General features: G+C 35.8%; 1 protein-coding gene across 5 annotated transcripts in view; it reads right to left on the reverse strand.

Moving 5' to 3' along the window:
- Positions 1 to 16,307, reverse strand: part of MTMR2 (myotubularin related protein 2) — a 98,785-nt gene that overhangs the window by 56,289 nt on the left and 26,189 nt on the right. For all 5 annotated transcript variants that reach the window (XM_006907493.3, XM_015585992.2, XM_025043760.1 and 2 more), the window contains one exon: positions 2,551 to 2,653. Coding sequence is in view for 2 of the 5 variants with exons in the window: in XM_006907492.3 (XP_006907554.1) it covers positions 2,551 to 2,653 (103 nt within the window). In the remaining 3 variants the exon portion in view is untranslated. The remainder of the gene's footprint in view (positions 1 to 2,550; positions 2,654 to 16,307) is intronic.

Here is a 16,307-nt window from a genome sequence, read left to right on the forward strand (position 1 = left end):
AAAACCCAAACCAAACCCAAACCAAGACCACAATGATGGGAGTCTGTCAACAGGACATAAGATCTGACTTTAAAAACTCCCAATTTGGAGTTGGAACAATATGAGCAACAAAGTAGTACTGGATTGTAATCCAAAACAAAATAAATATCCATGAATCCATACTGATATAAACAAATGATTGTATAAACAAATGAGAGAGAAGAGATAAATCTGTACAGATTTACAAAAAGTGTATATAGATGCTCCAGCTCAACAAAGTAGAACATAAATCTCCACTCCTTAAGTGTGAGTTGTGCATAGCTGCTTACCTCCAAGTATAGTATAAGGAGAGGGAGGGGAAAAGGAAGAATTTTATTGTTTAAAAAAAAAAAAAAAAAAAAAAACCTAACTACCTCAACCAAGTGATTAAGGTTAACATCAACAGTGATAAATCAATCACATTGATAATATGGACTCAATATGTTGTGATAAAAATGACTCTTTACCTCTGTGGTCTTCTCCAAAACATATAACCCCAATCTAATAATGGATTTTGTATTGCACAAAATACCTGGCCAGTGTTCTCCAAAACTGTTAAGATCATCAAAAACAGGCTGAAAACTTGTCACAAACAAGAGGTGCCTAAAGGGACGTGACTACTAAATATAATGTGGTATACTAGATAGGATCCTGGAACAATAAAAAGGACGTTTGGTAAAAACAAAGGATGTCTGAATAAAGTATAGACTTCAGTTAATAACAATGCATCAACACCGGTTCATTAATTTTGACAAACGTACCATTCAAACATAAGATAGTAATAATAGGGGAAAGTGGTTATCAAGTACACAGAAACTTTGAACTATCTTTGCAATTTTTCTGTAAATCTAAAACTGCTCTAAAATAATTATCTAATAAAAATAAATTATAATATTTAACATACAGATTAACATCAGAAGTCTCATTTTGTCCCAGTGCAACCCAGTCACTCTTATTTATGGTACATGTGGTGGCCTGAGAAAATGAAGGGGTCTGCATGTAGAGAAGCTGACAGTGGAGGCCTTTCAGCATACTGCTATGTACTGCAATTTACATGTGTTCTCAGCTGAGTAGTTTAACTAAACTAACCCTTAAAGGATACATACATAGTTTCAAATATGTCAGGCCAAAAAAAAAAGGTAGAATATATTAATAACGTAAGCATAGGCAAAAAAGCAAAAATGACATTTCTCCCATTCCTATTGTTACCAGTCACAATATGAAGTTAAAAATAATGGTGTTTTTAACTAATAGGATCTGACCAGAAATAGGCCAAAAAAATTGTAAAATTATCAAGAGGCCTATCAGCCCTAATCGAATGTTTATTAATGTAATAAATAAAAGTTAGATACATAATATATGAATTTTTAAAAAGTAGTTAAATAAGGAGAGGCAGTGATGGATTTATATCCACTATTATTAGCAATAGACCCTAAATATATACTTCAAGATAATAGCTAATGATATTCTGAAACCTTCATAATTAGCACAATATATATTTAGATAAACTTTTATCATTTTTAGTGATGTTTCAAGTCATGCTATTCCCAATCTAGTATTTTATGACATTTCACAAAAGGTAATGACAAATATGTAGAAGTCTTTACATTTTTAACCTGTCTACTTACATGTAATTGTCAGATTATGTTTTGAAAATGAAATACTGAAAAAGATATTCTCAATATATGCTCAATAGCAAACGACTTCATTAATGAAAATAATGCTTTAATTAAAATTGTGAAAGTGTAACCACTGAAAAAGCAGTGTAACCACTGAAAAAGCAGTCACTTGATTAGAACTGAGGTAAGGTTTAAGGGTTGGTACCACACATGAAATTCATTTTCTCCATCATTCAAAGACAAGCTATTGTAGAAAGGCAGATGAGTCCAAAATGTACCAGCTACAGGATATTGCTGATATGGTTAATTTCATAGCAACAAGATCTTTAATAAATAGAGAAATATTTACAAACTGTAATGAGAGGTATAGCAACCAAGGCACAGTATGTAAGTGATTTAGCTCCAGAACTGGATTGCATGAGCTACAATACTGGCAATAGAATTTATTAGCTGTGATACCCTGACATGTTACTAATCTAAGAATTACTATCATCTATAGAAATGAGAATGATAATAGTCTCTACCTCACAGAATTAGTAGAAATATTGCAAGAGATATTTTACTACAGCACTTAAAACAATGCTTGGCACATGGTTAAGTACTCAGTAAATGTTAACTATTATTAGCCATCATGAGAGTAATCATGAAAATCTTTTCCACCACAACAAAATTACTGATTATCTTTTGGCAAAGAACTTAAAAGTTATCAAACTTACAGATGAATTACACATTTTTCTTTTACAAATAAATAAGACTTCTAAATTTGTTGGCTTGTTTGGGATATTTTATAAAGACTAAGTGAGGTCTTTGAGAATACTCTATCAATATCTCCTGCTTAAAGGTTATACTGATAATATTGGCCACAAACAGCTAACAGAAAATACTTCACAGAACTCAGAAACAGTATACATACCCTCAAATCAGGAGAAAAGTTGTCTGAAGTTGAAATGGAATCCGATGATACAACAGAAGCTGATTTTGTATGCACTGAATTCTCTGAATGAGAAGTGGAAGCACTACAAAATACAAAAGCACAATATGTTTGAAAAATAGGGGCTTTAAAAAAACAATTCCAGAAATTTTAACTCCATTATTTATGAAAACTTCCATTGCCAATTAGTCCTACTTTGCCTACCCAATCTTATCTGGAAATACTGATAAATTGCAACTCTCTATTCCTGAAGGGTTAACTATTCTTACTATCCACACTCCCTCTGGAAAGACTTCCCCAGTACTCATGAAAACAGTCCTGGCTAATTCTTTTTATCTAGCTCATCCATTAATTCATCCAATGAACACTCACTGAGTGATCCAATGAGAAAAACCATTACACCAGGAGCTATGATTTAGAGATAAATATAGCATAATCATCATGTTCATGAAGCTCACAAGCGTGTGGCAGAGACAGTCAAGTAAATAAATGGTGCAATATAATAATGACTCTGACCGCACGCACAGACACGTGCATGCACACACACACACACACAGGGGGTGGGAGGGGGAAAGAGACAGAGAGAGAGGACACAAACATACAGTATGACCTAGGAAGTTAAGGGAGGACTTCACAGAGGAGGTGATATTTCAACTGAGTCTTGAAAGACAGAAAATTGCCAGGCTGCCAAATGAGTAAGGGAATGCCAAAAAGAAAAGAAAGCACTGCAAACAACAGAATAATCAAAGTGCATACAACATTTGAGAAACTGCATTTGGTTCAACAGGGCTGGATGAGCAGAAGGTAAAGCTGGAAGGACAAGCCTGTCTTTGTACATTGTACCTTTCCACCAAATCAAATTCTATACTTTTAACAAGCCTATCTTAAATATCCACTTCTTCCATTATACTACGTAATCACACTCTACAGTTACTTTTATTCTCTTACATTCCTAGAGAACTTTCGATACCTGATCACATACTGCCTTTTATTATTGGTCTCAGGTATATATTTTGTCTCACCAACTAAATTTTAAGTACCCCAAAAGGGAGAATTGTGTCTTTGTTTTCCATAAAATCTACTTTAGTGCCTGCATATACTGTTAATATGTATTATGTTTGCTAAATTCAAAAATATAGTGATGATATACCTATGCCACAAACTGAATGATTTACATAATTTCCTTTTATCAGTAAAAGAAAATTAAGATTATTTAAGGCAAGAAAAATGGTGGAAAACTCTCACGCACTTTGAAGCTTAAAATACATATTTTTCTAAAGCCTAATTCCCAATATATTGTCTTGTCACACCAAAAGTCAAAGGTTTTTCATTAGATTTTGATGAAATGATCTATCTTGAGGTTATATTTAAGAATCACATTTTCATTTTAAAATCTGTCTACCATAAGCCTGCCTATAAGTAAATTATTTTTACAATGTGAAAATCAACTCCTCCACAAGAAATTTTCACTTCATTTTTGTTTTCAGCTTAAGATATGATTGATAAAAATTATATTTAAAGTATACAACATGTTTTAATAGATGTATACATTGTGAAATGATTACCACAATCAAGCTAATTAAAACATTCACAGCCTCATAGTTATCATGTGTGAGTGTGCACACAGTGAGAGAATTTGAGATCTACTATATCTTGGCAATTCCACGTATACAATAAAGCATTACTAACTTCAGTCACCATGCTATACATTAAGTGTCCAGAACTTATTTACTTTATATCTGAAAACTGTCCCTTTTGATAAATATCTACCTTTTCTCCCTATCAGAAATGTGGTTTGAAAATATATTCTCCCATTGTCATTTTGTTGACTGTTTCCTTTGCTGTACAGAAACTTTTTAGTTTGATGTACTCCCGCTAGTGAATATTATTTGCTAATAGTATCAAATCCAAGAAACCGTTCTCAAGACCAATGCCAAGGAGCTTTTCCCCTGTTTTCCTCCAAGAATTTTACAGATTCAGGGCTTACATCTAAATGTTTAATCCATTTTGAGTTGATTTTTGTGTATGGTGTAATATAAGGGTCCAATTTCATTCTTTTGCATGAGATATCCTTTCACAAACACCATTTATTGAAGAGTCTATCTTTTCCCCATTGTTTATCTGTGGTGCCTTTTTCAAAGACAAATTGACTGTATATGTGTGGTTCTTTTGGGGGGCTCTCTGTTCTATTCTACTAGTCTATGTGTCTGTTTTTTTCTCCAAGTACCATATTGTTTCGATAACTATAGCTTTGTAATACAGTTTGAAGTTAGGAAGTATGATGCTTACAACTTTGTTTTGTGCTCGATATTGCTTTAGCTATTTGGAGTCTTTTGCGGTGCCATACTGATTTTAGGAATGTTTTTTCTATCTGTAAAAAAATGTCATTGGAATTTTTATAGAGAATGCATTGAATCTGTAGAGCACTTTGGGTAGCAAAGACATTTTAACAAGATTAATTCTTCCAAACCATTAACATGTGATAACTCTTCATTGATTTGAGTCTTCCTTCAATTTCTTCCATCATTGTTTTACAGTTTTTTTGTACAGGTTTTTAACCTCCTTGGTTAAATTTATTCTTAAGTATTTCACTCTTGATGTGACTGCAATGGAAGTGTTTTCTTAATGTCTATTTCAGAGAGTTTGTTGTTAGCACATAGAAATGCATTTTCTTCAACGTGATTTCTTCATGTTGATCTTGTATCCTTCCAATTTCCTAAAATTTTATTAGTTTTAAGTTTTTTGTTAGTCTTTATAGTTCTCCATATATAAGATCACGCCATCTGCAAAATGTTTTTACGTATTTATACAATATTAAAACCATCTCCCCCAAAAGAAATTCACTTAAATGGATGAAATGGTATTCCAATGGAAACATTTAATATTTTTTCAAATACAAGTATCTCTTTATTTTATTAACTATTTCAAAGTATGATCATGGTTATTTATGTCCAATAATCTATAATATTATAATATTATACAAAGGAGCAACCATAAGAAGTTCTATTATATAATTTTACAATGTAATGAAAGAGAAATTAATAGGCTGAGAATGTTTTCTTTCTCTGTTGTAGCCAACTTCTGACTAAATGCCATCTGTGTTAAAATAAACAAACTTTAGGCACAGTATCTTGAGGGAGATTGTTTCCTACTTACTACTCCATATATATATATATATAGCATATATATATATATATATATATGCTTTTTTCTTCCTTGACTTTGATCGGGACAGTTTGTGCCCAGCCCAAGATAACATTCTTGCTTTTGGCTCCCTTGTGGCTAAGAGAACCATGTGAAACAATTTTGGTCAATGAGATGTAAGGGTAAGTCTGTTGATGGTTATAGGAACCTTTATTCTTAATAAAGGAGAGCAGAAACAGCAAGGTAACCCTTAACATTTCCCACTTTCTTTGCCTGGTACAAGAACATAAAGCTTAGAAATACTGTAGCGGCCATCATGTAAGCATGACCAACATGCTGGCCTGCTAAGGCCAGGGAGCCAAACAACAGGAAGAATATAAAATCCTCATAATACCAGTAAGCAGCTGAATCCACACCAACAACTCCCTACTTATGGAATTTTTGTCATGTAAAATAAATGGAGCTCAATTTTTAAAATCATTGTAATGCAGTTTTATATTCTGTGCAGCCAACCAAACACCATTCTAAGTGATATAGCAATCAATACCACATAAAGTATATTTTGGGCAAGTTCAAATGTGTAATTCTACTTTTTATGCATGTAACCTTCTGGGAGAACAGATAAAAATCTTAAAGGCAATGAAACACAATTTGGATTATTGCTTAGAAAAATAATATTGACAGAATATTATAGCATGTACTACTAAAATCAAATAGTTCTTTAGAGCCAAAGTGTGAGTAAATAAGTCTAAGAAAAATAAACAAACCAGGTTCTTTAACAAATACTTTGCAGTCTCAGATTCAGAGAATCAATCTTTCAAACAAAAGTATGGCAAATAGCCTTTAATTATTACCTTTTACTTTCACTCCCGCATAAACACAAGCGGATATCATGATTGACAATGTTATATCTGAATAACCATTATTGTGTTTTTCAATATAACCAGTCTACAAAAGGTCTTAAACTCTAGGCAATCACCGAGATACTGGAAAGGACAGGGTTGGGGATATATCACAGTACTGTTCTTGTGATTATGGCAGGCAGAAGCATGAGCGCACGCACACACACAATCTCAGTAGAACTATTGAGATTCTACTGGTATAAACATGAAGTGCTGCCTTTCGTGGCTACTCAGACTGAAGGTGGGCAAAGACACCTAGAACCGAGCTCTATTTTTAGTAGTTATTTTTTCTTCTGTTGCATGGGCTCTTTGCATGTTTCTGATTGCCAAGGGCTGCTGGTATAACACAATCTAATTTCCACTGCTTTTTTCCATTTCTCCCTTACTCATCTTGAGGTCAATGTTTACCTATGTTTACCTTTTATGAACTATTCCACAAACAAGCTCTGTATTTCCCGGAATTCATACCTTTGCTCATGCCATTCCAAAACAGAATGCCTCTTTATCCTAATCTATTACCTAAAATCCTATCCTACCTACTCCTTAAGACCCAGTTAAAAAGCTAGCTTTCCAAGAAGTTCTCCTCTCCGCCCCAGGTCTTTCAGCTGAAATTAAGTTCTCATTCCTCTACACTTTCACACACTTCTGTCTATACTCTACAACTGCTCTTAACACTTTCCACATTAGACTAGAGCTCTTTAATTATATGGCTACCTCCTTTTTAAATTATGAACTGCTAGAGTATAAGAATCTTATAACTGGCAAGAGCAAAGACTGCAGTCTGCTAACCTCATTAAGTAGCCACTACAACTATGGTCCTCAGTTTTCCTAGAACCATAAACTTTATTAAAGTCAATCCGAACATTCCTGTTATTCTTGTCATCTTGAGCCACTCTTCAAATATGCCAGACCTCCTAGTCCGACTATGTGTTTCCTTCATCCATTTTCCCTGTACAAGTCTTCCTTCAGCTATTAACTCTTCCTAACCTTTATACTTGAATTCTTTACTCCATAGTGAATAAATTCCCTTACATCTTCAAAAGAATTCTTCCCCTTCACTTCTTTGCCTCAACTGACAACTTCCTTGTAGCCTTTTCTAGAGGATACTCTTCTTTCACATCTAACAAAGCCCAAATGTGAAACCAGCATTTCCCCAGCCCCACTCTCATGCTTTTACACTAGTATTATTTTTCCATTTTCATATATAAAAGTCTTCCTCTGAGATTCAAGGCATTTGGGTAACAACCTCCATGTTACCATTATCCACTTACCTTTTAATTACTCTTCCCTCACTAAGGATTTTTTTTTAAATTAAGTTTATTGGGGTAATACTGATTAATACGATTACATAATTTTCAGGTATACATTACAATTTGACATCCATACATTCTATTGTGTGTTTACCACCAAAGTCCAGTTTACTAAGGATTTTTTTTACCGGCTCACTTTCTTCTCTAAAGCTTTTTTCTACTACAAAGCTACCATCATCATAGAAATTTAAATGTCCATAAGGATAAATTAGCAATAATCTACCTCAAAATTCCTCAATTCCTACATCTCTCATCTACATTCCCACTTTAGGTTCTACAGTCATACCCTGAACTTTATTGCTTCTAGGAACTACTCAGCCTCTATATTCTTAAACTCAAAGAAACCAGTATCTGACCACAGATGCTGCCCTTTCCAAATATCTCACTTTCTTAACTTGCCCTTCGTCTAATCTTCAACCTAGTAAAGACAACTCATTCCTCAAGCTCTCCTTTTGTCATTTTATTGATCTTTTCCCACCTTCACTTCTCTCCCTATCCAACCTGGAATGTATAGTGTAACAATTTATATTCTCTCTTAGCAAAACCTCGGTATACTTATATCCTATCCATTGGCTACCACTGCCCTAATCTCTAAATTTGGATCAATATATCTACCTTCTCCTAAGCTAAACCTTGGCTACTAATGAAGGAAACCCTCACACTGGGGCCAATTAAGATTCATGGTTAGAAATATCAGCTAGACTCAAGGCAGTACTCAGCAAGCCCATAATATCCAATCAATCCAAAGTGCTGTACAGTCTACTTCCCCTTCATCTCTTGAATGCATCCCTTTTTCTATACCAATTTTTACTGTCTTAACACCTGTTCTCTGGACTACTGAAAATTAAGCGTCTCCTTTCTCCTATTCATCCAAACCAATACCAAAGTGATCTTTCAAAAACATTTAATCAGATTTTCCAGTCAAAATGGCGGAGTAGATAAACACTGTGTTTGCCTCCTCTCGTGACCAAATTAAAATTACAACTAAACCACAGAACAGCCATCAGTGAAAACTGCTTGAAGCCTAGCTGAACAGAAGTCCTACAGTTAAGAACATACAGAAGGGGCCCCTTCAAGACCAGTCAGGGGGGTGGAGATGCAGAAGGGGCTAAACCCACACCCATATGTGGAGGTCAAAAATGAGGAGGGATATCTCAGCTATGGAGGTCCCCCCAGAGGAGCACGGGGTCCCAGTCCAAGGTTCCAGTGCTGGGAAGACAAGTCCTCACAAAAGCTGGATGTGAAAATCAGCAGAGAGCGTGAATGAATGAGATGTAGGGCTATGGGGGTCCCAAGGTGCCCCTCTTAAAGGGCCATCACCAGACTTACTTGCTGAGGAACTCATTTGCTCTGAGCTCTGGCACTGGTACAGCAGCTCAAAAGGCACCAGAGACATAAAAGAAGGAAGCAAATTGACTGCCTTCAGGGGAGGGCTGGAAGAGCAGCTTTCTCCCAGAAGAAAGAGCAGGCAGAGGCCACTGTTCCCTTGTTTGGCCCTCCCCCAAACCAGCCTGCAGAAGTAGGCTGCTGCCATATCTGAGTTTCCATCAACCTGACTAACAAGAGTCACTCCTCCCTGGTGATTGTTGAAACTCTGCCTCAATCAACTTGCAGGCCCAACCAAGCCACTTTCAGTGGCTTTTCCATACAAATGGCCTTTCTTGGCTCATGCTGTGGACTTCCCTAAAATCTCTCAAAGGTCCGCAAACCCCAATCAAGCAGCATCTGACCTTAGTATGCCCCTTACCTCTTGCTGAACAACACCAAGCCTGGCACTAGCAGCAGCCAGTCTTGGTCTGCAGCTTGGCCTCTCCAGGAACAACCAAGCTCAGCATGCATGGACACCATCTGTAGATTGTTTGGTGGCTCAAGCCAAGTGGTCCAACACAAGGAGCAGAAAGCAGTTGAACTTGGCCTGTGGCAGGGGCCCCACTCCCAGGAAGCCCCAGGGGCCAGCACGCCCAATGGCTGGCTTTGGACTAAACCTGCACCACTGGAACCATATCTGAATATGACACATCCAAGGGGCAGAGAGGGCAGGCACCAGAGCCCTACCAAAGCAATTCCTGCTCCATAGGATCAGCCCTTGCCCAACAGCTCCTCCACTATAGTAACTGGCAAATCTTTACAACCCATCAGCCTGATGGTCAATCCCTCCCATTGACGTGCAAACAGCAACCAAGGCTCAATTACAACAAGAGGGCACACACAACCCATACAAGGACCATCCCTGGAACATCCGGCTCAGGTGGTCAGAAAGACTGTGCCGCTGGGCTCCATAGGACACCTATTACGTAAAGCCACTCTACTCAGATTGGGAGACATAGCAACCCTACTTGATACATAGAAACAAACGCAGGGAGGTAGCCAAAATGGGGAGACAAAGAAAGAACAATACAAAGCTCCAGAAAAAGAACTAAACAAAATGGAGACAAACAATATACCAGAGGCAGAGTTCAAAAGATTGGTTATAAGGATGCTTAATGAATTAAGGGAAGAGTAGAGAAACTCAGTGAGAACTTTAACAAAGAGATAGAAAACATAAAAATGGAGATAGAAACCATAAAAAAGAAGAGTCAGAAATGAATACAATAACTAAAATGAAGAATGCTTTAGAAGGAATTAACAGATTATATGAAGATGATCGAATCAGTGATTTAAATGATAAAGTAGCAGAAAACACCCAATCAAAATAGAAACAAGAAAAAAGAATCCAAAAAAATGAAGATAGTTTATTGGGCCCCTGGGACAACATCAAGCATGCCAACATTCACATCATAGGGGTACCAGGAGAAGAGAGAGAGAACAAGGAATTGAAAACCTATTTGAAGAAATAATGATGGAAAACTTTAACCTAGCGAAGGAAATAGACATACAAGCTAAGGAAGCTCAGAGAGTCTCAAACAAGATGAACCCAAAGAGACCCACGCCAAGTCACATCATAATTAAAATGCCAAAGGTTAAAGACAAAGAGAGAATCTTAAAAGTAGAAAGAGAAAAGCAATTAGTTAACTACAAGGGAGCTCCCCTAAGACTGTTAGCTGATTTCTCAACAGAAACTTTGCAGACCAGAAGGGACTGGCAGGAAACATTCAAGTGATGAAAAGCAAAGACCTACAACCAAGATTACTATCAAAGCGACTCACTTCAGAGCAAAAGACACACACAGAGTGAAAGTAAAGAGATAGAAGAAGATATTTCATGAAAATCTAAACAATGAAAAAGCTGGGGAAGCAATACTTATACCAGACAAAATAGACTTTAAAAGAAAGGCTATAACAAGAGACAAAGAAGGACCCAGTAATTCTAGTTCTGGGGATTATTCCGAAGAAACCCAAAACCCTACTTTGAAGGGATATGTGAATCCATATGTTCAGTGCAGCATTTTTTACAATAGTCAAGATATGGAGGCAATCTGGCTGTCAATGAATGAATGAATGAATGAATGAATGAAGAGGTGGTACCTATATACAATGGAATATTAGTCAGCCATAAAAAAGAACAAAACCTTGCCACCCACTACAACATGGACAGACCTAGAAGGTATTATACTGAGTGGAGTAAGTCAGACAGAGAAAGACAAATACCATATGATTTTACTTACCACAGAATCTAAAGAACAAAATAAACAAAACAAAAAACCCATAGATATGGAGAACGTTTTAATGATTGCCAGATTGAGAGGGGTCAGGGAGGGTGAAAAAAGGGGAAGGGATTAAGAAATACAAATTGGCAGCTACAAAACAGTCATGGGATGTAAAGTATAGCACAAGGAATATAGCCAATAATATTGTAATAACTATATATACTGGCAGGTGGATTCTACATTTATCTGAGTGATCGTTCCATAAGTCATATATCTAATTATGTTGTACATCTGAAAGTAATATATTGCATGTCAACTGCAACTGCAAAATAAATTACATATATAACTATATATATATATAAAAGCAGATCTAATCATATCATTCCCCTGCTTAAATCCTCAGTGATTCCTCACTGCCTACAGAATCGAGCCCAAACTCCTTAGCATAACACTTGAAGTCCTCCAAGATCTGGCCTTCATTCTACATAACTAGCTGTAGCTCTTACTTATCTGAAGCCATTGGGAATGGCTTGCAGATTCCCTAAATTCTCTAGCCATTTCATGCTTGTCCTTTGCTAATCCTGCTGATTTTGCCTGTCATGACTTCCACACACTTCCATGCTCTTTTCATCCCTATCCATCTTGCAGGTGTGACTACTTCTTCCTTTACTGTACACTGTCTGTATTTCTATCGTAATACCTGTAATACCTTATTGCATTTACTCATCTACAAGTTCCTCCTCTCAGATATTTTTGTTATTGTACAGTATAGTATTTCAAGATTTTTTACCAGTTTCCCCACCTTGCACTCAATAACACATGTCAAGCATCTAAAACAGAGTATCAACTGAGTGTTACTGCACACATATTATCCAAGTCAGATTAGCTGCATAAATAAAATTATAATGGGCAAAGCTGCTGTTTCACCTCTCTCTGATACTACTTTCAGTTGTGACATACTCTAACTGAGAATACAAATGTCTCACAATGACTAACAAAAAACAGCAAGAACTATAATTAAAGACCTGGTATTTATAAAATAAGAAATTATCTCTTAGTACTATGTTAGAAATATTATAAAAATGAATATTAGTCCAACTATAGGAGCATTTGCATTATCAGTGTGAATGCCATTTAAAAATTAAATCTGTCATTTCTATGAACTAAAAGGTGTCCCCCACCCCCCATTTATGTTGAAGCTCTAACCCTCAACGTGATTGTAATTGGAGATAGAGTTTTTAGGAGGTAACTAACCTTTCAGTGAGGTCATATAAGTGGAGGCCTAATCTTTGTAAGAGGAAGAGAGAGAGAGAAAGTCCCCATGCACTAAAGAAAGGCCATATGAGGACATAATGAGAAGGCAGACATCTACAAGCCAAAGAGAGTCCTCGCCAGGAACAACATCAGCCAGCATCTTGATCTTGGACTTCCAAACCTCCAGAATTGTGAGAAATAAATTTCTCTTGTCACCCAGTCTATAGTATTGTGGAAGCAAGCCCGCTGACTAATAGTCATAGAAGATAAGTGTCATCAAAGGAGTTTCTCTTGGTTTTTGAAGTGAAAGATTTCTAATTTGAAATTGATAATTTAAATTATTTTCTTTCTATACAAAAAAGCTTGAAAGTTCTAAAAAATATTTAAAAGGACAAGACAGCCCTACTGGATGAGGAGACCTAATTATATCATTAACAGTAACTTTTTTATATCGTTTCAACATGTAGCCAATACAAAAAGTTACTAATGAGATATTTTATATTCTTTTTTTGGAGATATTTTGCATTCTTTATTACATTATTTATCTGGTATGGATTTTATACTTATAGCGCAACCCAATTCAGACTAGTCACATTTCAAGTGCTCAACAACCATATGAGGCTAACATATCAGACAGCACCAGTATAGAAGAACAAGTAAAATAAACCATAAAGAATCAACTCAGAATGTTGGACATTCTATAAGAAAAGTCTGCAAATAGACAATGACATGAAAAGTAAAAGTGGAAGAAATTGCTCTAAATTAAGAGGCTTAAGAGACCTAACTATCTGTAATTTATGACTTGAATCTGTTTCAAAATAAAATCTATTATAAAGAGGCTTTTTTAGACAAGTGGGGAAATTTGGTAAGAATGAGAATTAGATGACAAAAAAGAACTATACCTAATTTTATCAGGTGTGATTATGTGAGAAAATATCCATATTTTTTAGACATGAGCAAAGATGTAAGAATGAAAGGATATGATTTACTTCAAAATAGTTCAGCAAAAAAAAAGAAAATATGACAAATTTTTGATAACTAACTGTTGAATGTGGGTGATAGGTAATCAGAGGTTTATTGTACATTTCTCTCTTTTATGTGCATTTAAAAAATTTTTTAAAAATTGAAAATACAATAGTTTTAGAATTTAAAAAAATACAAGTAATTCTAAGAAACATGCATTCATTTGAACTCAGCTCCAAGGCTGTTGATAAGTAGCAGTCTTAAGAGCAGTGAAAATATCACTGGACTAAGACACAACTGGCATGAGTTACAGTTCTGGCATCATGAAATAGTAAATATGTGATCCTGGGTTTTTCTAGCAATTTCTTGAAAACAGCTTTAAGTGGTCTAGAAAGATATGTTGAGTAACTTGCCCAAGGTCACACAACTAGTAAGCGGGCATTGTCCAGATCCAGTCTGTGGGAACAAAAAGGAAAGAAAAGAAAAAAACACACAACAATAAATAACTTTTTCTGAGAAAGTCATGAGTAGAAACTTAATGTTCATTCGCCTATTTTTGTTTTTCACAGAACTACATTTCTCAAAACTGTTTACCCCAACTTGATGGAGACTCCAATTGCACAAAGTCATTTCCATGAAAAAAGTTTAAATTTTCCTTTCTCCCTCCCTTCCTTTCACATGAAATATACATAATTTTTATTTCTCATTTTCATGTCTCATTCTAGCTCAGTAAGCCTTGGCTGAAAAAAGCCGGAATCAATTCATACCTGGATTCACTCAGGGACATTAGTCTCATCTCTTTCTAATTTATTATATTCAAATCCGAAAGAATAATTTCCTTCAACCAACACGCCAAAAATTCCTTAGCACCTGTATTTGTTATGATGAAGGTGCTTACACTAGCACCCAAATGCCTCCAAATCATATTAAATCTCATAATCATAGCTTTCAGAGTGTCAATCCTCTCTACCACACCTAATTCTAGCTCAAGCTAATATTTTACTCCAGCTAGATAAATATGTTCCTTGCCTCTGGTCATGACAAATCAGACTCTCCTTACTTTCTACTTTAAATATCTTTTCATTTACACTCCAATCTGTCTTCCTTCTGATCGACTGTGGTTTTAACCACCTAAAACTTCTGTTGAAGGTTTATTTTCTACAAGAAACCAGTCCTAAGTTATTCTTACTGGTTCCTTCCAATAAGCCATTATTCCAACATGCTTGCATTTGTATTCAGTTATAGTTATGTTTATATTGACATACTATGCTTATATTAATTTTTATTCATACTGATGCATTATATGGTACAAATATTCCTTTAAAAATGTTACCAGTTACCAAACCCTTACGATGTACCAAATACTGGAATACAGAACAGCCTCTACCCTTGAGATTTCAGCCCTATAAGAAACATTATACCACATAAGCACATTTATAATACCGTGAGAGGTACAAACAAAGGCTAGGAGGAAAACTCAAAGGAAATCATAGTAATTTGAAGATTAGAGGAAAGAAATACGCTAAGATGAATCATCTGAGACTGCTATTTTTATAGGAAAAATGGTCGAATACCAACTATTCCATATGGCTCAATGTGATAAAATGTAGGAGACAGAAGAAATTTTGCTGGGCCTTTAAGGATTTCAAGGCACAGATCAAGGCTTTACAGATAATAAACATAAACACACGTAAAAATAAATTTTTAAAAGGTCTTGGAAATACAGGTCATAGTTTGTGAATAACAGTTTGTGAATAGTTTGTGAATAAATAGATAAAAGGCTAAAAAGGAAGCCTGGTGCCAGACCACTGAGAATCCTAAATGCCAGGCTTAAAGGCCTTGCTAGGAAAAGACAAGGGCTCACTATTAAGATACCACTCCACACCTTCTATAGTGGCTATAATCAAAAAGACAGACAATAACAAGTGTTAGCAAAGATGTGAAGAAACTGGAACTCTCAAATACTGCTGATGGGAATGTAAAATGGTACAGCACTTTGGAAAACAGTCTGGTAGTTCTTTAAAAGGTGAAATGGTTACCAAATGACCCAGCAATTTTACTCCTAAATATACATCTAAGAGAAATGAAAACATGTCCACGCACAAAAAGAAACACATAAACATACATTAATGATCATAACAGCATTATTCATAATAGCCAGAAAGTCAAAATGAGCCATGCTATTCCTCTGTTTTAAATGTTTCAATGGCTCCCCACTGCTCTATCTTAGCATAGCGTCTAGTCACTATACAACCTACTCCCTGCCTCCTTCTCCAGCTTCTTCTTGTGTATCTGTCTCTCCCTTGCTCTCCTCAGTCCAACCACACTGGTCTTCTATGAGATCCTTAAATAAGCTGGCCTTCTAAAGGGAGCATGGTTCTGCCAAACTTCTTGACTTAAGTTCTCAACTGAAACATCACCTTCTCAGGGAAATTTGACCAGATGCTCCAGGCCAGTGCCCCTAGTGGTTGCTCTTATAGCACTTTCTGCTTTTCATTCTTTCCACTTAACAAAGTCTGCTCTTACATTTCTTTGTAAATGTTTGAAACGTCAATGTCCCCTAAGACTACAAATTTTAAG

This window comes from Pteropus alecto, unplaced genomic scaffold (assembly GCF_000325575.1).
Source record: "Pteropus alecto unplaced genomic scaffold, ASM32557v1 scaffold12, whole genome shotgun sequence".
NCBI classification, from domain to species: domain Eukaryota; kingdom Metazoa; phylum Chordata; class Mammalia; order Chiroptera; family Pteropodidae; genus Pteropus; species Pteropus alecto.